General features: G+C 40.3%; 1 protein-coding gene across 1 annotated transcript; it reads right to left on the bottom strand.

Annotated features, from left to right (window-relative positions):
- Positions 1-912: 912 nt before the first annotated feature.
- Srsf4 (serine and arginine rich splicing factor 4) lies at positions 913-27,650 on the bottom strand. The gene is made up of 6 exons (XM_015485373.2): positions 27,510-27,650; positions 10,094-10,236; positions 9,085-9,197; positions 6,385-6,599; positions 2,660-2,749; positions 913-2,415 (listed from the first exon to the last, which is right to left on the bottom strand). Exons 1-6 carry the CDS (start codon positions 27,614-27,616, stop codon positions 1,581-1,583), a joined length of 1,503 nt encoding a protein of 500 aa, XP_015340859.1. The 5' UTR covers positions 27,617-27,650; the 3' UTR covers positions 913-1,580.
- Position 27,651: the final 1 nt, after the last annotated feature.

The following is a 27,651-nucleotide window of genomic DNA, read 5'->3' as shown; positions in this document are numbered from 1 at the left end:
GTCACGTCTTCTTGTAAGTATCACAAATAATGTTTTACAAGGGAGAACCAGAGAATCATAGTTTTGTCACTAGCTGTGCTACATCCCCTCTCTGAGCTTTCCTTTGGGCTTATGTAATAAGGTACATTAAAAACACCTAGCTCATAATAGATGTTGGTGGCAAATGAACCAACCTTATGCTTTCTCCTTTTAGTTTCTCAAGGTCTTTGTTTGACTGGACTATGGGGGATGAGGAGGTGCCAAGAATAACTTTGGCCTCAAATGTTATTATTATCCTTGACTTGATTTTTTTTGTCTAGAGGACCCAGTGCACTGCATTTAACTCTCTAAGGAGCCTGGGAACTACTTCAGTGGTAGAGCACTTGCCTATCATATGTGCAAGGCCCTGGGTTCAATCCCCAGCACTGCAAAACAATACCCCTAGGGGTTTTGTTCAGAAGTCTCTTGGCTTAGACATGAACACCTACTGGTGGTCACCAGTCAGTATCTGGCCCACAGGTTCTCAGTATTTATACGGTCCAAGCTCAAACCCACCTGTCCAGTGCCTGGAATGGTACCCAGCCTACAGAAAGCATTCCGAATGCTGACCTTACATTGGGGTGGCTGGATGGCATGCTGATCACGAAAGTGAAGATTCATAGCAAGTTCAACCCAAAGCACCGAAGAAACAACTCTATGCAAAGAACTCACTGGCGATGCTGATTTTCCAAATGGCTTCTTTGGAATCTGAATCCCAGAACCATAAATTCTGGGAAACTTGTTTTTATTCTGCAGAGCAAGATAAATCCTTGGGAAGTGCTGACCATGGGTTAGCCCAAGGAACAAAACAGCCATGACAAACTTTTTGTTAAGGAAGGAGAAATTAAGTTACCTCAGGAAATGCAATTGTGATTCAAGCACCATGAAATTTTGTCAAGCAAAAATAGTCTTTATTCAAATTTAATGGAAACAGGGGTCACTATACTTTGCAAGACGGGGAAAAATAAAATTAAAAAAAATTCTTTTCTTTTCTTTTTTTTTTTAATATAAAACAATATAATCACGATACCAGAATATGGAACTCTACAGTTTATTTCCTATGGGTTACTGCAGGTATCAATTTTCCTCGACTGTGCTATTCACAACTTTGTTAGGTCCAAAAATATGAAACCAAAATGGTAGGAAACTGAAGACTTAGCACTTTCACTAAATGGCATACATCAAAGGGAGTCAATTCAAGGGCAAAAATGGTTGAACTCACCATACCTACCTATGCCATCATTCCAGCCTTAAAGCCGTCCAGGTGCCGAGCTCCCTGTGGGAAAGGCCAGGCCTGAGAGCCGAGGCATTTTGGATATTCTACTGTGGGCCATGAGGAAAGGGGTTTCAAAGATTTTTTTTTTTTTTTCAGTCGAGCAGGAAGGCCTGGCGCCAGGAGGCTTTACTGAGAGGAAGCACTTAGATTTAACAATTATAGACACACCATTAGGGGAGTTAAAAATGTACAGCAGTGACGGAGGTTCTACTTCAATCACTTGTGCTACGGCTACCAAACATGTACAAAAGACTTCTTGGGTAGTTCCAGCCGTGGTTGTAGCCAGTTAGGACCTTGAGTGGGACCGAGATCGAGACCGGGAGGGCGACCTGGAAGCAGACCTGGATCGAGACTTGGACTGAGATCGGGTTTTTGAAGCTGACTTTGATCTGGAGCGTGATTCTGATGGCGGGTTTGGTTTCGATTTGGAATTGGATCTTGACCTGGACCGGGTCTCGGGGTTGGGGGCAGCAGCTTCACCCTCTCCTCTGCCTTCCCTCTGGGCAGACTCGGCCTTGGCATGTTCCCGCTCCTTTGACACGGAGCGAGACGGCGACCTGGACTGCGAACGGTCCTCTTCCTTTTTCTTTTTCTTGCTGCTGCTGCCGCCTGACTTGCTGTCGCGCTTGCTGCTGCGCTTCCTGCTCCGCTCGCTCTTGCTGCGGCTGCGGCTGCGGCTGCGGCTCTCCTCTCTGCTTCTCTTCCTGCCCTTCCTCTTGTCTTTGCTTTTGCTGCGGCTCCGGCTGCGGCTGCCCCCTTTGCTCCTGCTCCTGCTGTGGCTCCGGCTCTTGAGGAGGTTCTTCTCCTGGCTCCGGCCCTTCTCCTGGCTGCGGCTCCGGCTCCCGCGCTTTTCCTCCTCTACCCTCCGCTCCTGGCTGCGGCTCCTGCTTTTGCTCTTACTTTTATGGCGGCTGGGACTCCGGCTCTTGGGTTTCCCGGTGCTGTCGCTGTTCTGGACTTTGTCTTCGGCGTGGTCTTTGCTCTTGCTGCGGCTCTTGTCCGCGCTGCGGCTGCGGCTGCGGCTCTTGTCATCCTTGCTGGGGCTCCTGCTTTTCTCCTTCTTGCTGCGGCTGCGGCTCTGGCTGCGGCTCCGGCTCTTGCTCCGGGAGTGGGAGCCTGACCTGAGGAGACACGGGGTGATGTCACTCCTCATGTAATCAGGAGAGGAACAGACCCGGGGCTCTGTAGAGCTCACCCCCAATATAAGAGCTAGCTGCCCCGGCCGAGGACGGTCTTCTGGACCCCCACAATTCTAACGTGGACCTGGAAAAGCCAGGCTGAGGGGGAAGGGCCACTCAGCTAAAACCCAAGGGAGACACTGTGCAGTGCTCCCTGCTGACACCCGCGTGCCCCAGGCAGACCCACCTGGACCGGGATCGGCTCTTAGAATGACTGCTTTTGCTACTGCCACTTCGGCTTCTGCTCTTCCGGGAATGTCTGCTCCGAGAGCGAGACCTGTGGGGAGAAAATAAAATTGCTGATGAAGGGCTGATTTAGATTCAACCAAGACATTCTTTCAGTCGTCTGGGCACACTCACCCTGTGGTCTAGGCCCACAGGCCCAGTCCCCTGCAAACACTGAAGCTTGTCCCACCTCTGACCCGGAGCCCACAGCTCCCCCGCCTTTGTTGGGTTCTTTATCTCCACCAACACTACTGTGATTTACCCAGTTCCTCACACCAGAGGCCTCAGTGATCCCTGACCCCAACCCTCACACCCTGATGTCTTGCCTCCTCCACCTTCTGCCATCTACCTGTGGCCTGTGTGCATCACCCTTCCCTGTCACCATGAGGGCCTCCCATGTGCCTTTCTGCAAATGCTTCTGCCCTTCACCTGCCCCTCTCTTCCTCACTGTGACTTATTTATTTATTTGTTTATTTATATGGTTCTGGAGATTGAACCCAGTGGTGCTTAACTATTGGGCCACATCTCATCCTTAGCCCTTTTTATTTTTAAACAGGGACTTACTAAGTTGCTGAGGCTGTCTTTGGACTTACAATCCTCCTGCCTTAGCCTCCTGACCTGCTGGGATTACAGGCACTTGCCACTGTGCTCGGCCACAGAGCACTTGTAAAAAGACAGACTCTCCAAAAGCTTTAGAAAACCTTTAGCAAGTCCAGACTGTGGACTTTCACTATTCCTACTGACGGTGACCAGTGTTCCTTAGGGAAATGACTGATCCCAGGTGCAGGGCAGGAAGTACACAAGATGGGCCTAAAACGTCTCACTGTGACAGGCAGGAAAGTGTTCAGAGCCTCCTGGGCACCATTACCTATGAAGGACTTTTGCTAAAAATGTCTTAAGTTGTATCTTCCTCCAGCCTCTATAGGAGCTCCTTCTCAGCTTATAGGAAGTCCAGGGAAGAAGCTCTTAGTACCACGACACCAAGAAGAAACAGATCAATCCTGAATGTGGGATAGTATTAAAAAGCTTAAAAATAAAAGGAAAGGGGCCAGGGTTGTGGCTCAGTGGCAGAGCACTTGCCTACCATCTGTGAGGCACTGGGTTCAATCAAATAAATAGACAACTTTACTTTATTTGTAAAATAAATACATATCCCCTGCAACACAAAACAAGGTCTGTTCCAGGGTTAGGGGGAAAAAAAAAAAAAACGGTGGGGAGGATTATTGGGGGAAAAGTGGTAGGTCTGTTCCAGGGTAAAAAGATTTAACCCTTGTAATATGTGACTGCATTGAATCCTGGTCAGGATAACAAAACATCCATGGAGCAACTAGGGAGGCATGAATATGATTTGGATATTAGGTGACTGATGAAATTACACACTGTTCATGTTTTTAGCCAAGAAACTAGAACTGTGGTTCATCATCTTTAGAGACAAATGTATGGGGTAAAGTGCTATAATTTCTGCACTTTTTCAAATGTAAAATGTATACTGTGTATAAAAATACATATACAAGCTGAGTGTGGTGGCATATACCTGCAATCCTAGCAGCTCAGGAAGCTGAGACAAGAGGATTGCCAAGTTCAATGCCAGCCTCAGCATTGGTGAGGTGCTAAGTAACTCAGTGAGATCCTGTCTCTAAATAAATTATAAAACAGGGCTAGGGACATGGCTCAATGGTTGAATGCCCCTGAGTTCAATCCCTGGTACCAAAAAACCCCCCAAAACATATATAAGCATGTATATGGGGGGAGGAGAGAGAAAGGAAACAAGGCAAAAATACTGTTAAAGCCAGAAGGAGGGGCATACAGGTATTTGTAAACTAGTCTTTTATGTCAGAATAAAGTTTTGCAGGAGCCCGGCACAGTGGCACATGCCTATAATCCCAGAGGAGGAGGATCATGAGTTCAAAACCAGCCTTAGCAATAGCGAGGCACTAAGCAACTTGGTGAGACCCTGTTTCCAAATAAAACACAAAATAGGGCTGGGGATATGGCTCAGAGCCCCTGAGTTCAATCTCTGGCACCCCTGCCCTGCAAAAAAGGTATGGGGAAATAATAAAGTGCATAAAAATCAAACAAGACATGGATGACTGAAGACACAGGAATCAACCTGAAGGATTCCACTGGCTATAGACAGAACAATCTGAGGATTAAAATATTATGATGCAAAGATGAAACATCAAACACATGTGTAAGAACTCATTCCTAATGATTCTAAGTGATTACCCTCATCAATTTTGGAAGCTGCTAGGTGACACTAACGTTCCACAAGTTGGTGAAGTTAGGATGGCTCAGGATGACAATTCCTGAGCACTCTGAGCCATCACTCAAAGTAGGATGTAAAAATAGATCCCATAAACTGTATGACAGGGAGTATACACAAAGTGTTACCAACAAAGTGGTCCTGCTAAAATATGTCCTTTCTCTAAAGCCTCGATATAATTTTAGCTGGGCATGGTGGTATACAACTAAGATTCTAGCCTGCTCAGGAGGCTGAGGTTGGAGAACCTCAAGTTTGAGGTCAGCCCCACAGCCCCAGCAACTTAACAAGGTTAAAAAGTACCATAGATATAGCCCAGTGGTACAACACCACTGGGTTCAATCCCCGGCACCACAAAACAAAACAAAACAAAACAAAAGGATTCAATTATCCAACTATGAGTTCACAGGAAATGGTGGGCCAGTGGGGTGGGGGGGCACGTGGGCGGAGAGAACTTGATGGGATTAAGGGCTGTCTAGACTTGCCTTAAAACAACAGATTAGGAGTAGGTGAGGTGAGATTGGTAAAATAACAATTATTGAAGCTGGGAATGGTAGTGGGAGTCAAAGTTCATTAAATAATTTTTCTCTAATGTTTTATATATTTGAAAATTTTTCCATAACAAAGTTTAAAAATAACAAAACCCAAATATCATGCAAGTCTCCAGTGATACTGGACTCTTACATCCTAAACCTGGCTGTTCAGCGTGATCTGATCCCTCTCCCCCCTTGTCCCAAGGCACACCCACCTGTTCACTACTCATATTAGTCTTTCTGCCCTGGGAGAAATGCTGTCCCACCCCAGGACTTCAAGAACACCCTTACTTCTGCTAGAACAACCCCCTTCTCCCCCACCACATCTACCCACTGTCTCTAATCCATCTTTTCGGATCAGCTTCTGTAACATGTCCTTAGGGAAGCCTCAGCCAACTCTCCAGATTGGCGTGCTATATTTCCTTCAAAAAACCCGTCTCAATGGCAATTATTTGCTTAATTTCTGTCTTCTCTCCAGGGCAGAGATCAGATTTGTTTTTCTCACCACTGTCTCCCAGATGCTTAGTTCCATGCCTGGCCTGTTGGCAGAGCAACTGCCAAATACAATAGTCTCTACTCTTGAGTAGCTGTTGTAACCAAGGAACCAAGGGCCATGTATGTCCCCCAGTCACCATATGATGGGGGCCCCCCAGAAGAAAGGTAAAAGGCCACTGATTTCCTGCCTTAGAAAAGGGACTTTACTTCTGTTTGTACTCATGATGTAAGAAGAGTTCAGGAGTTTTACAAATAAATGTTCAGTTCAAAGTACTTAGTTAATAAACCACATGTAATCATGCTGCTCAGAACCCAAAGGGGGAACATCAGTGGATCACCTGTGTGCTCATTAATGAACAGATGTGATAGCCAACACACAAAACACATTCTCAACAGTACCTTGAATGACTACGGCTCCTGGAGTAAGACCGGCGCCGTCTAGAACCTGGCTTGTCTTCAACTAATCTGATTTTTCTGCCATTGACTTCAGTTCCATCCAACTTTTCCAAAGCTCTTTTCATATCAGAATAAGATACAAATTCAATCACCCCTTCATTTTTGCGTCCCTTGTGAGCATCTGCATAGGTCACTTCTCCTGCCTGACGCATATAATCCTAAAGAAAAAATAAAATTCTTGAATATTAGGACACATTTTGCCAAAATAGTTAATGTAATCATTGTAGTGAAATTTTCTTTTAAGAAATATGAGCTTCCCACAGAATAAAGTTTATGCTTAAATATTTCCATCTAACCTCCAACTACCCATTGAGATTTAAGCACCAGGCATTAAGTACTTGGTACAAATAAGTATGAAAATTTTTCAACTGGGCATGGTGGCACATGTCTATAATTCCAGTGTCTCAGAAGGCTGACCCAGGAGGATCACAAGTTTGAGGCCAGCCCCAGCAACTTAAGCTTAATCAAGATCCTGTTTCACTATAAAAATAAAAAATAAAAAGGGTTGGGGATGTAGCCCAGTAGTAAAGCATCCCTAAGTTTAATCCCCAACACCAAAAACAAATAAATTAAGAGAAATTTTCTTTAATTAAAAGTTTATATATTCATAGATAAATTTTATTTAACTATAATTTTCTAAATTTTCTAATGGCAAGTTCTTTGTTTACAGAAGCTCATGTCACTATATTTAAGTTAGGTCTTTTACATTTCACCATATATCTATGTTTGAAAATGTACAGATATTGGCAAATATAAGCAAATTAGGAATTATAAAAACTGTTACATTGTCTTCTTAATGAAAGTCTAAAAGGCAACAGAACTCTATTTCTTCTCTGGTTGAAAGTGGCATGACCATCCATGTCCCATCATGACCACAAGTCTCTTTCCTCATTCTCTTTCAGGACTCAATATGGTTTAGTGAGAGAATATAACTAAGCAATAAATACAGGCCAATGGCTAGATAAAGGAAGATACAATTAGTGTTTAAAAAAGAATATAAAATTTGGGTGAAATTGTAAACTTAAGCTTACTGCTAGCTTTCCCTCATTTCTTTTTTTTTTTTTTTGGTACTAGGGATTGGACCCAAGGGTGCTTTACTATTGAGCTACTTCCCCAGTACTTTTAAAATTTTGAGACAGGGCCTTGCTAAATTGCTAAGGCTGATGTCAATAATCTTGTGATCCTCCTGCCTCCTGAGTCTCTGGGATTACAGGCTTGCACCACCATGCCTTTTTCCCACATTTCTTTATATGTAATACACACTTGACAGGTATTTGTGGGATGAATACATTCAATGCTTTCATTTTTGTATGTTTCTTTCCTGATTACAGTTACAAACACTGAATATACTTTAATATATTCTTTGCTCACTACATCATAAACATGCTTACGTGTTTCAATATAAACAATTTCATAACTGCCTAATACATTTTCTAGGATTTCCAAAGATGCTTACATGTTTCAATATAAACAATTTCATAACTGCCTAATACATTTTCTAGGATTTCCCAACTTTTGATACTTTTAGGTTATACCCAGTTCTTTGCTATTATTCATAATCCAGTCAAGAACATCTCTGTACAAGAATGTCTTTATTCAGCAGAATCATCTGCAGGAGAAGGGGTTCTGGGCAAAAGGGAGGGAGCCATCCAGACTGGGATACACCTGATGGTAAATGAGGATGCTGGTCACAGGCCAAGACTGGGGCTGCTCTGGCAAAGGGAGATATGGGGTTACTCTGGTGAAAGACCTGAAGAAAATCACTTACTTTTGAGTTATCCTGCTATATTTCCAAAGTAGTAATAGCTAACATATCAAATGCTTACCATACTGTACAGCAAGTATGTTTTAGGTAACTCAGTCCTAATTAAACCACATGAGGTATATAATCATCACCTCCATTTTACAGATGTAGAAAATAAAATACAGAGAAGTAATCTGCTCAAGGTCATTCAGGTAGTAATGATCTGGGGCCTGAACATAACCAGTAAAACTGAAACAGGAGTAACTGGGATATAGGTGTGTGCACAGTTCTTGGTTAGACCTTAATTTTTAAAAATATTTTGTTGTAGATGGACAACAACTTCATTTTGTTTGTTTATTTATTTATTTGGTGCTGAGGATCACACCCAGTGCCTCACACATGTGAGGCAGGCGCTCTGCACTGAGCCACAACCCCAGCCCTAGACCTTAATTTTTTATACCAAAATTATTTCAAGATAAATATTCCCTAAAAATTGAATAAGCCTTATGAAAGAACATAGGTTAGATAGTCAATTTCACCTACGCAGATCCATACTGGAAACTGACATAAATTTCCATGCTATATGTCTCCAGAAGCATTGGGGGTTCTACCCTTTCTTTTTATGATAAGAAATCACACTAGAATCTCTCTATAATACTGTCTACAGAGGAACATTTCACATAACATATTTGTCTTTAGAGCAATGGTCTAGTAATAGTTTGAGTGAAATTCTGATATATTCCTATGGAAGCTTTAATTGGAGAATTTCCAAATATCTACTGAAGCTTTCAAACCTGTAACACCCTTACATCTGTGTATGCCTAGGCCCTCAAAAATTTACCTGTTTCCTAATTTAATGTCTGCTTAACTTTACCCCAGAAAGTTAGTGAGGCCCAAACCTTTAGGTCTTGCCAGCTGCATCGACTTGACAAATTCTCCACAATAAGTCTGTACTCTGTGCGGGTAGGAGGGCCATATTTATCTCGGCCACTTCTTCTATACCCATATCCACCTTTGGAAGGTTCAAATAAATAGGATTACTTCAATGGAGGAAAAGGAAAAGATGACATAGCACATACTTCTCTTAAAATATATTATTTACCCCCCAACCTCAAACAATAGCACATATACTTTAACCCTAGCCCCACCCTTAATTCTGAACTAGATTTTTAAAAAGCTATCAGTTAAATCTGAAAACTTAATTTACAAAGTTGTAAGCATATATTCATTAATATTTATATTTAAAATTAACATGCATAAATTAAAAACTATTAACAATTTAGAAATAAGTAACCAAACTACTAAAACAGTTACTATTGTTACTCACAGTGATTAAAGTTTTTGAAAATATTTTATATATATATAAAAAAAGATTTTCAGGCACCTATTTCAGTTTAATCTCATCTGTGTCTAACCCTTGGGATCCTCACCACCCAGGTCTAATGGGGAAAGGTTGCGGTCGTCACATGGCTTCCTGTTTTTGGTCAGCCAAGGGCCACAAAGGTTCAAAGAGCCACGCATGGAAAGGTAACCCAAGGTCAGCAAATGGAACAGGCAGTCATCTTAGCCTCAAAGGATTCTTTTAATTAAAACATTGAGGTCTTAGTTAAATCTATGTTAAACAATTGCATTACAGAGAAAAAAAAAAAAACAACAAAAAAACACAAATATACATCATTAAACATATTTATAAAGTATTAAAACAAGAAATGTCATTAATTTAATTAAAATTAAACATTATCAAAGGTTTATTTGCAGTCTGTATTTAAAAAGATATACAACTTATGAAACAAATGCTTTAAACATTGATACAACTAAATATAAGATTAATTAATTAATTACTTTAACAAATTAACATTTAATAACAAAGGCATGTGATTGATACAAATGTGCCCTTTAAATGCTTACTGCGTCCAGAACCGTAACTGCCGTCTCGCCGGGGGCCGCGGGCATGCTCAACAATTACTCGCTCACCACAAAGGTCTTTGCCATTCAGTTCATAAACAGCATCATCTGCATCACGCAGATCATCAAACTCCACAAAACCGTATCTATAAGAGAGCAAACAAAATTCCGGTTGGCATCAGTCTGACACCCAGCTTCACATTCAAGAGAAAGCAATGAGGTTCATGCTTAGCAAAGGTTAGGTGGGTTTTGCAAACTAAGGGTCAAATTTCTCTCCTCATTAGATGAACCCACTTTGCTTTGTGCCAACAGGCACTGCAACAGGTAGGGACACTTCTCAAAGTAGACCCCTATTTTTCTAGCAGGAGGCTGGCTAAATGTACTGAGAACACTTCTTTTGTTCCCCCCAAGTAGTTGGAGACAAGAGTAAAGACTTTGAAGGGGTGTTTGGTAAAAGGCAACAAAATATTGAACTCCACAAGATTGAATGTTTGCTCTTCAAAACATCACATAAAAGCTCATCTTTTCTTATTTTTAAAAGCAATATCTAAGAGAACAATTAGACCTACACGCAGGCACTGTTGTAAATCACATCTGAAGTAACATAGCAGGTAAAAAAAAAAAAAAAAAAAAAAAATCACAGTACCTTAATCTCAGTGAAAGGAAAAAAAAAAAAAAAAAATCCTGTTCCTCTATCCAAACAAGTAAGTCACAATCAAGAGTCCTACGAATTAACTGTTTTACAAATTATTTGTGGGGGAAAAAAAAAATCTGGAGCTATTTACTTCCTGTGAGACTCCAAATTCATTTTAGAAATTTTAGACAGACTGAAGTTCTCTGAAATCTATATACAACCATGAAAACTTCTTTTACATTGTATAGCTAGGAATTTCCCAGCAAAGAGATATGGTGGTTTAGCACATATCCAAAAGAAAACAACCCCCCCACAAATCCTATTAATGCCTACTACAGAGTACAATTTGTAAATTAAAGCACAAAATTTGCAAGATACTTAAAGCAAAGTTAAACACACACTAAACATTTAGTTTGGCCTAACACAGCTCCAAAGTCTTGCTTTGTGACTGCTGCCTATTATTTAAAAACCAAAAAACAATCTTACTGATCCTACCTAATCGCAAAGGAAAGTTATAAGACTAGGTTCGCAGGCAGACACTGACTAGTGTTCCTCTGCATATAAACATGCTGATACTAGAAACAGGCTACAAGACTTGCCAGAGAGTTACCCAGCCTGCTACCGAGAAAAAATAATTCCAGTTTCCAGTTTCTCCCACATGTAATGTTGTATTAGTAACATATTAACTGAGAGAACTCAGATTGCTGAAATCTTTTACTAAAGAGTTATTTTCTATTTCATATAAGAGTCTCTCATGGTGATAATGCTAGGTTACAAGGCATAGGTCACAGCTTTGGGGGGTTCTTTATGTTGAAATATCTGAGTAGAAACTTTAGGAGTCAGTCAATCTCAACTCCATTAAAAATCAAATCAGACACACCCATTTATCTAATAAGTGTTCTAGTGTTCTGCATAAAGACAATCCAGAAGACACCTGGCCCAATTTACAGGATGTAAAATCTTTAAACATGGTTGCACGCTTCCATAGGCTGGAATTGCTGAGCAGCTTAGTAAGAATAATTTGAACATGCTGTTGTGTTTGACAAGACAAGTAAACCCTCTCCAAATCACTGACTTCCTGTGCTCAAAAGTGCATTAGTCACTAAAAATCCATAATAGATAATGTTATGGTTGCTTTCTCCTTTCCTAGGTAAAATGAATCAACAGGAAAGCTACCCTATTATTTTCAAAGATAAAAAAATTTAAAAGCAATTAAAAACCAAATTTAACTATGCTGGTTTATCAAAAGATATTTATAATCTAATTAGATCATAAAATGCCCCCCTCCCTAAAAAGCCCTCCCAAGACCAGTCTTGGGGTCTGGCGTCTGCTCTGCCTGCAGTATCCACTGTTCAATGCCACGTGGGAGCCTGACTCTATGTAAGCAAGGGATGAGAGAACATTCCTCACAGGCATGATGAAATGGTCTTCCTTCCCTTAAGACACTGGGTACCACTCAATGACCAGAACAGATCTGGCCCGAGATCAGAAGAGCGCTGACTCCTGAGGATTAAACAAATACATCACAGAAAAATCTAAATTGTTTTATTCCAAGGAGTTAAGTTTATAACTATTCAGGGGTCCTGGAATGCAAGACCCTAATCTCTGCAGGGCAACCCAAGTTGCAAACCCAGCTATTGCGGAGTCAAGTGATCCTTCCGTCAGACCCACACAAGAATGTACATTCCCAGACTTGAAGACCATCCTGCTCCAAGGCTTCAGGCAGAACTCACTCCAACCTTTCAGGGAAAGTAAGGACAATCTATTCAGTGGAGGCACAGTTATTTAAAACTTTCCTGAGTTGTAGGAACAATTTGTGATGTTAGAGGAAAATAGCCCCTACAACCTTTCTGTGATATATTTTTCTAAAAAGTCCCAATAAGTGGGTCACTTAGGAGCCATATTTTGGTGAGTATCCCAGTCACTTATTAAAATAGCTAACTTAAGATCCAACTTATTTCACAGAAAAATCTGTGAAAAGCCACAAAATGTATGAAAAATTTTAATGTCAAAGTCCAGTCCAAGGATCAAATCAGGTACTTGACTGCCACCTCTCTCTGCCCACTGGCCATGTTGGACGGCTTTAGAAGAGTAAAACAAAAATCCTCCCACACAACAAATGAGACCCAAGAGGGACTCCTGTTCTGAGAATAAAGCAAACACCAGATCAGTGTGTGGTTGTGTCTACTACATTACTGTTTATTTAGATCTGCTTTTCTTGAATGTACAATGAGTGGGTCCCCCAAATAAAGCAGGAAGACTACATAGTAACAATAAAATGTTACCTATCACTTATTAAATAATCTCTTACACTAGAAAATGTTACCTTATTTATTATCAATAGCACCCCAAGAGCCAGGTACTATTATCCCTGTTTCACAGATGAGGAAACTAAAGCACAAAGTTAAATAACTTGCATAAAAATCCCAGCAGAGCTGGCCTTCAAATTCAAAGTCTGTGGTCTGATACCAGAGCTTACACTCATCACCATTAAGACTAGAGAAGCAAGCACTGGTCTATGCTTTACTCCTGGTTCTTTTAGAAATCAACTTTGAACATATATTTAATCATTTCACTTCTTTGGGTCTTAGTTTATTTGTGAAATGAAAGTGCTGTACTATATATTTCTAAGGACTGTCCTAACAATATGATAGATGGAATGTTAAAATGCACACTCCTTTGGACTAAGAATAGACAATTTAAGCTCTAAAATTTGACTGGACTGGACCAAGATGGTAGCACCAGAGGTATACAAAAGCAACAGATAGTCAGGATAAATCTAGTCATCATCTAAAGAATATTTTTAAATTATGGGTCAAGTTTAAACTTTTTAACTGTCTTTGATTTAAATTTTAGTGCCTTCAAAAAACAATGCTTATCCTAATAACTAACCTCAGAGAATCTTAAACAAAAAACCTAAATACTACTCCCTTTGTGCTTTGTAGCAAATAACATGAAACGAACCTCTTCTCTCAAAAAGTACTCTTTTTGAATCTTTTGTCTAAGCAGGGAGGGATATAAAATGCGTATGTGGATTACACATACTTTATTATATGTATGCATGTGTCTGTAATGCACATATGCCAATCTCTGGTGGGACTTATGGACATGCCTTACAAAATAACCTGACAGGTAAGTTTAACTGCAGACATCCTTCCTCTTCTGCTCTATTAAAAATGAACAGCTTTCAATAATTCTAGCAGGAGAATGAAGAGGATATGAAGAAATGGTGAATGAATCTTAGACAAAAATAAAAAACTCTTATACAGAAGGAACTGACATAAGCACAAACAGCCCCGTAATATGCCTCGCCTTACTCAGATGCCACGCCTTCCGATCATTCTCCCTCGTATGTGAAAGAACAGAAAGCAGGGCCTTACCACTAAATGCACAATACTCTTCAATTGAATGAAACAAAAACCAAACAACAACAAAACCTTCTTTCTTCAACATTTTCCATTGACCACCCACACTTTCCCTCTGGATATGTTCTATCCTGCCAAATTTAGTCAAAAGAATGAAGGGAAGAGTTACTTTCTCTTGTGACTCTCACCAAGTCTAGACAGGTACCTGATACCACAAAGCAAAGCCACAATGCCTTATGTGGGCTGTTCTAAACTCAAGTCCATTCTTATCCCTGCCCAACGCTCTACTCCCCTTCATGCCACAGCTGATGTCAGGTCATCAGTCAGATCTCTGAAGGCACAACTGGAACGACATTTTCAAACTAAGGAACGCCAGGCCTTCCATTTTAGAAATGTGAATGTCACTCTACCCTGAATCATTGCCCAACAGGCCTTCTCTTATCCTAATACCTGATCCCAGTGGTCTCGAACACCACCAGGCCTGTCCTTTTCTCTATATGTTCTACTTAAGAGGATGTGGAGTTTACCTCACCCTCTCCAGAACGGCTTAGCTTCTAACCATCTTCACTAAACAGGGAGCCTAGAGAACAGTCTCATCTGAGAAATGATGAATGGGGTTTGCTCTGGAGATGGGTCATCAATGGCTGATTGGGCAGGGTGTGACTGAGGGGGTGCTTGATACCAAAACCTGCAGGGCAGTGGACATGAGGAGCGGGGAAAGCAAGCCTCCATGCGTGACCATGGTCACCCACCAACACTGCTTACCGAGGGGCATGCCTTGGATGTTCTTTCTATAAGGAAAATGTGCCCCTTTCCACGGTGGATCTCCGCTCACCTTTGTCCTAAAACTGTGCCACATGCTTTTCTTTGTATGTGGACATGACAGTCCTCAGCCAACCATCAGCAGGATGTGAGTTTTGTTTTCCCAATGTGGTGAGCCATTCCCACATTCACTCATTTCCTTGTAAGAACCGAACCTCTCCATGGCTGGTCAGGATTAGGGATGTTGCTGTAGCCAAGGAAAAATTTTCATCTGTTGAAGTTAACCCACGGGGTGGCTTGAACCCTCAATCTAGAGCCAGTAGCACTGTATTGTAAGGGCAGAGCCCTTAATCTACCCTGAAAGAAATGGCATTCAGTGAACAGGAATTGAACAGCTTTCTTTCAAAGCACTCAGTGTTGGTCCTATGATTCAGCCAACTTGGTCTCATGAGGTGAAAAAAGTTAGGACATATTGGCAGGACAGTAATAAAAACAGTAATTCTCACTGCATAAAGTGCTTGGAAACCTGTAGAACAAAGGCAGTTCTGCAACCAACTAGTGCTCAGGTGAGGCCAACTCAGAGAAAAGCTTGTAAGAATAGTGTGACTGTCCCCCAATTCCAGAGGTCTGCAACATTCCAGGGAACCAGCGGTGAAGCCCTCAAAGTACAATTAACCAGTGTCACATATACATCTTGGGAGCAATGATCATGGTTGCAATCTGACTTGCCTGGTAACAGAGGGGTGTTAACCCACAACTGGAAGCTGCTACCACATGAATAGGTTCCTGAGATCCTTTCCTATCCTGAGACAGGAAGGAGGCTGCTCTGGACTTTCTGGCCTCCCTTTCTTTAGTCTCAGAGGAGGGAGGGCCATCAAGGCCACCCGGAGAAGGTGGATGACTTACCCGTGCTCACTGAGTGGCAGAGCTGGGGTGCGACTTCAGGGCTCACCATTACCCAGTCTGGGGCTCTTTTCACGTCGGCAAACTGGCAGTTCCCGCACACCAAGAGCTCTCTGATTAGAGCTAGTGTGGATTCCTGGTCTGCAAACGGTTGGCCACAGCTCAGTCTGCACTTGATCTTTCCCCACCTTCAAAGAAGAAAACCTACCTCATGATTCCTCTCTTCCAGATCCCCTGATTATCTAGTTCACTCCCAACAATATTGCAATCACTTTTGACTACTCCTCCCTGGTCCCCACTGGATTTATTGCCAAGTTCTATAGTTTTCTCATCTTACTGGGCCTTCAGAACTGTCTCCACCTGTTTGAACAATTTACATAAATCCAGGCTATAGCTACTTTTTACTTATCAATTTGTCTCTTTATTGTAGTAGGAAAAACTAATTGCTAAAGCATTCTTTTGCTTAGAGGTCTATAACGACTCCTAAGTATCTCTGTTTATGTCATTTTCTAAACTTGAAACACCTTCACTACACAAAGTGAATCATTTCAAATCTTCCTTATGCTTGAGAATTGTCTTTCACCAAGCCTCAGAAACTTGCATAATTATTCTAGCGCTTCACCTTCATATTTTACATGGCAATATTTTGTGGCTTTTCAAGCCTTGTTCTTTTTTCCTCTGTGCTTATCTTCTCATTTGATTATGAGCTCTTTAATAAAAAAGAATAGTATCTTTCAAGTATTTAACAGAGTGGCACACAGTAAGTAATTTATTTCATTCCTATTTCATAACTTATGTGAAGAATGTATTATTATTTTTTCCATTTTACAATGAGAAAACTGAGGCTTAGAAAGGCTGAGCAACTTGCTTATTGTCAAGAAGCTCATAGGTGGCAGGACTGAATTTGAACCCAGACTGATGACTAATACCCCAGCTCTAAAACCACAAGGTCTCAGGACCCTTTAAAGGCAATCAGCCTCTCCTTTTCTCCCAGTCCTAAGTACAACCTTTTTCGTTTAACAAATGCTGCTATTTGATTAATGATGACCTAACTTCAGATAAGCCAGGTTGAAGTACAGTCTTCTAAGTGGGGTGAAGTCTCCAGAGGAAAAACAAAAAACAAAAACAAAACAAAACAAAACAAAAACTGGGGGCAGGATAAAGCACCTCTAAGCTGGGGATATGTGACAACCAGGTTACTTTCACTCTTGTCTTTTGGTTCCCATTAGCCAGTGTCAGCCATCTGGTCCTTCCGAAAACATGTGTGGGTTCAGAACATAATAGACTAGAAGAATAGAGGAAAAATAAGATTATTCTGTGCAATCCCCATCCTGGAGGTCCCACATCAACCCCTGGAGTCTGGCTTCGGTTCTAAGGCTCAGCAAAAATTAGACCAGTGTAGAGGGGATAAGGGTTGGACTTAGTTGTGGTGAATATGAGTGGAGATCAACAATATTATATATTTTAAGATGCATTTAGTTTTGCAATAAATGGTGACTGGGACCAAAATAGTTAAATATGAATGATGGGAGAAAAAAATGGGTCAGAAATCAAAGAATACTAGAAGGCTTACAAACTTCCAACTATGAAGATTACAGCAGCAACCAGATGATACACATCTAAGATCTGATTTAATTTTGACTAATCCCAACTACTACTAACATGACTACTCCAGCCCAGTTGGACTATTTCCTTCTTGGAACTCCTTTGTAATAACAACTCCTATTTTTTAACATTTTACAATGTATCACCACTAAATGCTTTACACACATTATATCATTCAATTTTCACAACGCTGATATTTACTGTAATCTCACAGAAGAAACTGACTTGAAGCAGTTTTGTAACTTGCCAAGGCTACTTCAGACACCCCAGGAGTCTTCAAATCCAGATCCTAACCTAAAACCTATACTCTCATCATGCTCTGCTATCCCCCTATATACCAGTAGAAAGATGTGGCCCAGAAGACCAGAGTTTGAGAAACATGAGCTCTGGCAGCCAGCACAGAAAATCCATTTCATCAAGTTATATGCAGTGGCCTGTAAGACAAATACCTACATGTCTAACCACAGCTTATGAGAACTTTTAAATGCCAAGGAAACACCATTTCCATATCTGATATATGTGATTATTAATTGAGTTGTGAATGTTTATTCTCTAATAAACTACTAGTGGAACCAAACCTATAATTTAACTACCACAATTTTAACACCAATCCAGGGAAATAGAGAAATGTACCATCATTAAGAAACCTGTATCCTAGCAATGAGAACACAAATATATTAGCTGGAAAATTAAACTTACTTTCCTTCCTTTCTCATAGAGTAAATTATTTGTTGAAAAACCCCCTAATGATGAAAAAACAATCAAACTCAAGTCCAAGCTGCTGAGTTCACATTGCAGATACTGGCCCATCTCTAAAGGAATAATCACATTTTGGGATACGGAAACAGAAACATTCAGTGTCCTAAAAAGTAAATAATAAAAATTGCTCCAGAATAGGAGGTGGAGGGGAATGTATATAAATTTGGATTGAGTATTATTTTGCAACCATTCTAAAAGCCTATCTGCCAACTTATTTAAATTACCCAAAACTGTTTAAAAAATGAGTTAGGAGAGTTGGGGGATGGCTCAGTGTGAAAGCACTTGCCTAACCCTGGTTTCATCCCCACTACCATAAAAAAAAAAAGCAAAATAAAACTAAGTTTGCTGGCTATTTCACTTTTACTAGGCAGTCACCGTATTTCTATCCTACAAAATGGAACTACCCAGAAAGCAACACACTTGTGAATAGTTTGTAGATCAAACTATCATAATCATAACCCCACCCCCTCCCGGTCACAACTGAATATATTGTTTTGATGTTTTCAAAGTCAACATGGCTGCTTTCTTTAAAGAGGGGCACACAATCACATCTGTGTCCATTTTAATTTTCTGACACTTACCAACATGAAGGATAAGTGAAATTAAAAGTTCTCACAAAAAAAGGGGCTCAACTATTCTCTAATACCACACCAAAGTTCATGAAGACAAATTAAAAATAAGTTTAAAGAACTCAAAGAGCTGGGTGTGTTGTTGTAGGCCTATAATCCCAGCTTCTTGGGAGGCTGAGGCTAGAGGACAGTCAAAAGTTTTAGGCCAGCCTCAGCTATTTAATAACAAGACCCTGTCTCCCCCCACCAAAAAAAGTTGGGGCTCAATGATAAAAGCACCCCTGGGTTCAGTTTCTAGCACCAAACAAAGAACTGAAGAAATGAAAATCCCATTACCAATCTACAATATAACCCTTGGGATATAAAATAGAATCAACAAAATTGTTACTACTAACTGAAATAAAGGCTTGTGCTCAGCCATACCACTACCCAATTCCAAACCACAGCTACAAATGAAGGCAGTTCACACTTACCTCTAAAACAACACAAAGAGCAGGTTGCCAGGTGTTAAAGTCTCATAAGGTTATGCCTCTGGGACCATCTTGGATGTTCACACGTCCCTCTTAACTGTCCCTGGACTGCAGTCTGTTTCTTCTTTTTCATTCTTAGTTTTGGTTAGAGATGCCAGTCCCATGCTATTTCTTGGGGATGTCATTTCCTTGAAATTGGCCATTTCACCATTTTAATGAACTTCTCAAATTCTTTTATTAACATTAATGGGTTGAGTCTCATTTCACCCACATGAAACCTATTCTCAAGTCCTGACTATCTGACCCGGCCTCCTGTTGCCCCTCTTTATTCCTCAAAGCTGACTTCAAAGTTCCCACCTTCTGTCTTCCTCCTCTCTCTAGTCTTGGAGTTGCTTGTGACAGTCCGTCTCCTTTCTAGCATACAGGCCTAAAGACATTGTCTGTGTGTGGGGGGGTCCTCTGGTGAAGGAATAAAAAGTCTTTAAGGTGCTTCCTCAGGTATTATCACCTGCAGTTTGGAGACTTCTGACCTGGGAGACTTTCATCTAAGCACAGAGGAAAGTCATGCAGGGCATTTCCTCAAAATATGAAAATTCAGAACACTGACTGCTCACTTTCAAGATACTCTAAGGCCAGAAGCCCTAGGATGAGGACACAGGGAACATTTGCTGGTATATATCCTACCCCAGTCACACTGACAAAGCTGATGCCACCTTATGGTTCTTCAAAAAGAAGCCAAGAGAAGGATCACTAGCAGTCTCCATCCAGGGCCAATATTATAAAAAGTGCCACCGATCTCACTTGTGGCAATAACTTATCAGCTAGCTGGAAGCCTCTACAGAAAGACTATAGGCTGAACAGGCTAGGAAACCCGAACTATACTCTCATTCTTGGAGGCAAGTCCCAAAAGGACAGGACTGAACCATTTAGAGGGAAACAGCATTAGCAAGGCTCTGACTGCGGCTGCCCATGCTATACTCAGGGATGTGAATAAAAATGATCTTCAGTTCTCAGAACTGTCAACAGTTCATTATGTAACCCTGGGCCAATCACTTAATAACTCTATGCCTGTTTCCCTATTAGCGCCAACTAGGGACAACACTTGTTTGTAAAGTGCTTTGATAAAGTCAGTTGAAAAATAGTATAATTGCACTGTAAATATTTTCTACAATTTTGTTAAAATTTCAGTGTTAGTTTACAAATTTATAGATACCACCCCCAATAGTATTCTCTCAGATTTGGGAACATCTTTCTTCTGAAGAGCTCAAAGTACAACTGGGTTACCTGGAAGCATCCAAAATACTGGGAGCCTAAACCATACATTATCATCCAGTTTTGTTCCTATCTTTTAAGAAGGAATAAATACTTCACATGGCCCCTTTATTCATACAGTATCTTGATGAGGAAGGGAGGAACAAGCTATTAAACTGAGAAATGGGGGGTTTAAAATGATTTGACCAAATAATTACAAATGATGTTTATTCATACCCCAAGTTGACCAGGTTTCCAGGTCCAAGGAGAAGGGGTCTGGAGACTGGGAAATTTATGCTGAGAATATTTGGTCACAGTATATGGTCATGTTTTTTAGTACTGATTTTTCAGTATGACAAGAAATTCTAAATCACTCATGTCTTAGGGCAAAAAAGTAACATCTAATAAACTTGTTTATTAACTTGATCACATTTTGTAATAGTCATACTACTAATAAAGCAATGATAGAATGCTTCTTAATCTAGAATCCTATTTCTCATTATTTATTACTCAAGAAAAAGTTCCTAATTAAAACACACAAGATCATTTTCACCTGTTAAAGTAGCAAAGCTTTTTTTTCCCCCCTTCCTTTTTTTTTTTTTGAGACAGAGTCTCTATATGTTGGGCAGAATGGCCCCCAACTCCTAGGCTCAAGCAGTCCTCCAAAGCAGCTGGGACTAGAGGCCCACAATACCACACCTGGCTAGAGTAGCAAAAATGTTAAATAATACTTATGCTCAATGCTGGTGAGGCAGCCATAATGTGTGCATGCTTAGACACTGCTGGCATAAATGTAACTGAAGCAGCTTTTCTGAAATTTATTTGGTTATATAACTGAGAGCCTTGAATATGCTCATTTCTGCTGTAACACATGAATTTTACTCCATGCAGTGTATCTTAATACATAATAAGAATGCAAAGACATATACATGTGATATCCATCATCATTATTTGTAATAGCAAGAATTAAGAGACAACCTAGGAGGAATGGTTAAGTAAATCATGATTCAGTCATACAATGGATTTTGGGCAGCTGACAAGGAATGTTAATGTAATAGAAAAAATACATAAGATAAACTAATTAAAAAAAAGGAGGGGGATATAAAATTGCACACATGGTGAAAGAATTCTTAATGATACCTCTTTTCCAATTCATGCTTTTCACACTAAAGTATCTACAAAACTACATTCATTTTTAAATCAAAGTAATTTTAAAAAAAAATTTCTTGAACCTTGTTATATTTGGTAGGCTAAATGGCTAAGTCTTAAAAGCTGCAAGATGACATCCTCATATATAATTTTAAATATTCTAATTGAAAAAAGTGTTTAAAAATTTTAATACAGGGTAATGGAGAATTCAGAAAAATAGAGTTCTTAAATATGGCAGAAGAAAATAGAAATACCATTTGTCTAGAGGGTGATGGAAAGCAATGGCTAGCAAAAGACATAATAAAAACATAGATATGCTGACTCCAAAAGTCTCCTTTCAGGAATATGCCCTGAGTAATCACAAATGTTACAAAGAGTTACATAAAAAACACTTATCAGTGTTATATATGCACAGAATAATGAAAAACCAAAGATACTCTAAAAGTCTTCCAATATGCACCTGCCTCCTCTTTTAATACTGGGGATTGAATGAACCCAGGGGCCCTCTACCAATGAGCTATATTATTAACCCTTTAAGTTTTTTTAAATTTTATTTTGAGACATGGGCTCACTAAACTGCTGAGGCTAGTCTCTAACTTGCAATCCTCCTGCCTTAGCCACCAGAGTTTCTGGGCTTGAGATAACAGGCATGCACCACTGCTTTTAATTATATATGTTAAGTAGCATTCATATGGGAATTCTACATAACCATTAAACAGGCTGTAGGGCTGGGGCTATAGCTCAGTGGTAGAGTGCCTGCCTCGCACCTGTAAGGCTCAGGGTTCAATTCTAAGCACCACATAAAAATAAATAAAGATACTATGTCCAACTACAACTTAAAAAAAAAAAAAAAAAAAAAAAGAGCAGAGGCTGAGGGTGACAGGCATAAGAAGTGTGTATGTGTGAGATGTGTTGAAAACAAACCAAATACCCAAAATACAGAGAGGGTCAACTTTTGGTGATTTTTTTTTTTTGTCCTTCTCTATATTAAAAAAAAATGTTAGGGGCTGGGGCTGTAGCTCAGTGGTAGAGCACTTGCCTAGCATGCACAAAGCACTGGATTCGATCCTCAGCACCACATAAAAAATGAATAAAATAAAGGCATTCTGTCCATCTACAACTACATTTTTTTTTTTAAAGTTACAATAGGGCTGGGGATGTGGCTCAAGCGGTAATGCGCTCGCCTGGCATGCACGGGGTGCTGGGTTCGATCCTCAGCACCACATAAAAATGAAATAAAGATGTTGTGTCCATCGAAAACTGAAAAAATAAATATTAAAAAATTCTCTCTCTTAAAAAAAAAATTAGTTACAATAAACATGTAAATTTTTAATAATCAAAAGTAAATATGTGCTGTTTTGAAATGTTAAAATACAAATGAATGGGTTTAATTTTAACTATGTATAAACAGAGTTGTTCAAACATTCCTTTAAACAAAACTATGTTTAAAGTTTTCTAGATATTCATAAAATTTATGCATAATCAAATGCTTTACTTTTCTTAACACAGACTCAAAATGCTTGTTGTACTTGGAACATTATTCCTGAGATTTGCAGAACGGCCTATGAATGAAAAGGTGGTGGGCTCCCTAAAAGATTAGCGTTCGCTTTGCATCATTACCATAAAAATGATAAAGCATTTATTTGCCATTGGCTCAACTAACCAGAAACTCATATCATGGAACATTATTTCTTTACTCTCTCTATAAAGGAAAAAACGGAAAAAAGAACAAGTTCAGGAGAATGAAGTATAGGCTCTATGTCAGTTCTGTGATCAAGGACATACAGAACAGAACAATGACTGACTCTCTGAAAGATTCTACATATTAAAAAAATAAAAAGTCAAGGTTTATTTTATTTGAAGGAATTTTAAAGGTGAAAATAAAATTTCCCAACAATACTCAGATATCAAAAACCCAATCAAACAGATCACCACAAGAACTGAGAATTCTAGCTATGCACCACTTCACTGTAGTATGAAACACAGGCTGAAATTTACAGCTGAGTTTCTCTTGAGTTTTAATTAGTTAAAAAAGCTAGGCATGGTGGTGCACACCTGTAATCCCAGAGGCTCAGCAAGCTGAGGCAGCAGGATTGAGAGTCCAAAGTTAGCCTCAGCAATGGCCAGATACTAAGGAACTCAATGGGACTCTATCTCTAAATAAAATACAAAAAAGGGATGGGGATGTGTCTCAGTGCCCCTGAGTTCAATCCACGGTATGCACCCCCCCCCCCCAAAAAAAAACTAAAAAAAGAGAAAAAGAAAACCTCACCAATTTGTGAGTTTACTTTTTCAGCTGCTAAGCAGGTAAATACTTTTAAATGTAATAAAGCTATACTAATTAATATAAAATATGGAAAAATTAAGTTATAAAGATCTGAAACCACAAAATTCTGTGGCAAGAGAAACTACTAAAAAGTCTTCCACATTTTACAAGAAAGTGATTTATTAATAAAAAAGAAAGTCCACCAAATCTACACATAATCATAATCAGTAAAAGCATAAAGCATAAAGGTATCAACAGGTGCTAACAGTGTTGCTTCCATGACCCACTCCTAGGATTCCCCTGGGCCTTTCCTATGGCTGTCCCTCCGGACAGGGGCTCTTGCTCGTATAAATGCAGCAGGTAGGAATGTAGGAGATCTCAGCGGGATTTGGAATGGTCTATGCAACCCTGGGAGATCCTGTTTGTAGTCCTCAAGTGAACCATCTGTCTAGAAGTTCTCTAAAACAGAGGCAAGTTGCACCAGAGTTGCCTGGTTTCGATATAATGACAAACAACAACTACTGTATGCATACCCTCTCTCCATATCAGAAGTATACAGAATCCTTTCCTGGGCACCATATCTCCTTTGGAGCTCATATGCTTCCTAGTTTGGTCAACTTTCTATCATACATGTATTTCACATCTTATTTAATTCTAAAAATTTTGTACAACCCTTTAGCCTAACCCTTTTGACATATCTAACATAAATTTAAACCCATTTGCAATTCTTCAAAGCCCTATCCATCCAAATTCTGTTTTGAATTTTATTTACTAATAATCACAATCCAGACATGTTCCAAGATCCTTCTCAGGTTCAGGATTATAAGCTTATAACATATAGTTAAATTGTGCCATCTTTTCATTTTGTACCTACTGTTTCTCTTTAGACTCCCCTGCATTTCTACCATCAAGTTCAGGCTATTCTTGCTTCAACTACATTTTAATCATTGGTTCTCTTCCCAGAAATCATTTTCCTCTGCAATGATTCCTGAATGATGCTAGTGGTTGCCATTTAGGGATCGTCACACCTGTCTTTGAATCCTTGACATGACTTCCCATTCTTTTTTTAAAATGTTTATTTTTTAGTTATGGGTGGACACAATATCTTTTTATCTTTTTATTTTTTATATTTATGTGGTGCTAAGGATCGAACCAAGTGCTTCATGCATGCTAGTCGAGTGCTCTACCTCTGAGCTACAACAGCATCCCTCACTTCCCATTCTTTATTTCAACATGGACTTATTATTATTCTCTTTTCAATTTTTTTTTAGTTGGACACAATAGTTTTATTTTATTTTTATGTGGTGGTGAGGATCGAACCCAGCACCTCGAATGGAGCCACAACCCCATCCCTCAACATTAACTTATAATGGATTTCATGGTCATCATGGTTTAGCAGTGTAATTGTAAGCAGCAATAGTTACCTCAAAAAAAAAAAAAAAAAAGACTCAGATAATTAGGGCCCTGGAAGCTTTCTGGGTTGTGCAATACCTCCTTCTTTGAATTCCTACCCATGATTTTGAACTTTTTGTGTTAAAAATCTTAATAATTGTTTCTGGTTTATTGTTAAATTTCTAGATCCTTCACGAGGTTCAATTCAAGGTAGATTATTACCAAATGCTTTTTTTTTAAAAAATATTTATTTGTTAGTTCTCCGCGGACACAACATCATTGTTTGTATGTGGTGCTGAGGATGGAACCCGGGCTGCACATATGCCAGGCGAGCGCGCTACCGCTTGAGCCACATCCCCAGCCCCTACCAAATGCTCTTTATTGGAGTACTTCCTTATCGTCAATTACAATACATACTTTTTCTAGACACTTATTTTTCTTCATTTTAAGCCCTAAGTCAATTCATTCTTCAAAGCCCATTTCAAAAAAATCTTTTCAAGCAAACTATTCCAAGTTTTACTTAAATTTAATTTAAAGGGAGAGCAAGCATCCTTAATTCAAAGTGCACATGTCAATACCTGATTTACTCCAGAACTCTTCTGATTGTCCTCATTTCATTTAGCAGAGTACTGGGTATCTTGGTGGGTTATCAATACACTTGGTAGACGAATCAGTTTCCCTATTAACATCATTTCCAGCTCACTATCACCTTAGTCCAAATATGCTTTGTTATTAAAACACTAACAAGCTATGATGTCTCCTAATAATTATGGACAAATCTCTTTCATTATAGAAAGAATTACTACTATAAGTCAAAGGCTTCACATTTATTATATCTGATCTTCCTTCTCCATATGAATGAGAAAACAGGTTCAGTGAAACCATTAACTTGCCCATATATATGTAAGTGGTAGAATCAATATTTGACTCAGGCCTATCTGGCTTCAAAAACCATGATTTCCCCACAAAAGTTATTCTGTCCACTTAGCTGGGCTCTGAAAAAAAACTGGGAGTTTTTTTTCACATATATGTATCTCAGTAACCAATCCCCCCACTTTAGCATATTTTTTCAGAACTGAAAATTCTATTGTACCAAATGAATAATATTCTAAGCCTTGTATATTAAAGCAATAACCCGCAGCAAGGTGATTCTTCCTAGCAATCATTTTGAAGGGGCTTTTTAAAGCTACACAATTTGAGATTATGTTAGCTACCAATTTTTCCTTCCACATGTGTCAGTTATTACCGGGGAGTAAAGTGTAGTCATAGTAGACCTGCTGCAAAGTACTAGTGGCTTTTTAGTTTTGTTTTAAAGCCAAGGTTGAGTGGTCCAATACAGTCCCCCAGTCCTTTATGAATTTTTACATCCATGCCTTCCAAATCTACCATTTTCTAGTCCCCAGTTTTTCCTTTCTGAACAGGACTAACAAACCCATGTTTCCCCCTGACACTTGTACTCCTGCTGGCCCTGTTTTGCCAAAGCTCGTTAATAATACAAGTACAGACCATCCTGGGAGGTAGTAAATTGGCAATTTTGAGATGTGTGTCTCCACTTGTATTACTAGTAGACGTATACACTAGCCAGGGTGGCCACTAGTCTTAACAAATTCTACAACAGCAAGACAAATTTTTGGCAAGTTGGACAAGGGAAACCACAGTATGGAAACTTTGCACGAGTCTTCAAATTAAAGCTTTAATTTGCCCTCATACAGGGAACGGTCAGGGCTTTCAGCGCGGCAAGACGATACTTTGGAAACTGTCACTAGACTACTCAAACTGCAATCTCCCGCCCAAAAAAAGTGTGGCACATGGCAAGTCTAAAAAGAGCCTCTCTTCAGAGATCCTGTCCTCGGGAAAGACGCGTTGTGACCGCCTGGTCCATTCGGCTGGAAAGAGGTTAAAAAGGGGCAGGAAATCCTGTTTGTTTATTTCCAGCAGTCCTCAGAGCGGGAAAGGCTGGTATCTACCCGGAGATGAACCAGGTCCCAATCCCAGGGCCTGGGCAGGGAAAAGCTGGGCCTCCTGGGCGCCCGGAGCCCCAGCCCCACCTGGCTTCCTTCTCCCGGTCCCTCTCCGGTCCTCGCCAGCGCTCCCATTATCCCTCCACCACCCCCGCCCGCGCAGGCGCAGTGGGAGCGGGCCTACCCGCGCCCCCGAGGCGCCGCGACCATGGCGGAGCCGGAGCAGGCCGGCAGCGGCTCCAGCGAGGCAAGCGCCCCTCTCCGGTCCCGCGGCCTCCCCACCACCACCGGGGCCCCGGCCCCCGCAGTCGGCCCCTCTTCCGCCCTCCTCACCCGTTCTTCAGATCCACCTCCAGGATCTTCCCGTAGCCCTTAAAGAAGCGCTCCACATCGCGCTCCCGGGCCTGGTAGCTCAGGCGGCCGATGTATACCCGCGGCATCCCGGCAACGGCGGTGGCGGCTGGCCCCGGCCCCC

Source organism: Marmota marmota, unplaced genomic scaffold (assembly GCF_001458135.2).
Source record: "Marmota marmota marmota unplaced genomic scaffold, marMar, whole genome shotgun sequence".
Lineage (NCBI taxonomy): Eukaryota > Metazoa > Chordata > Mammalia > Rodentia > Sciuridae > Marmota > Marmota marmota.
Note: the sequence above shows the minus strand (reverse complement) of the source record. Positions and strands in the feature narration are given on the sequence as shown.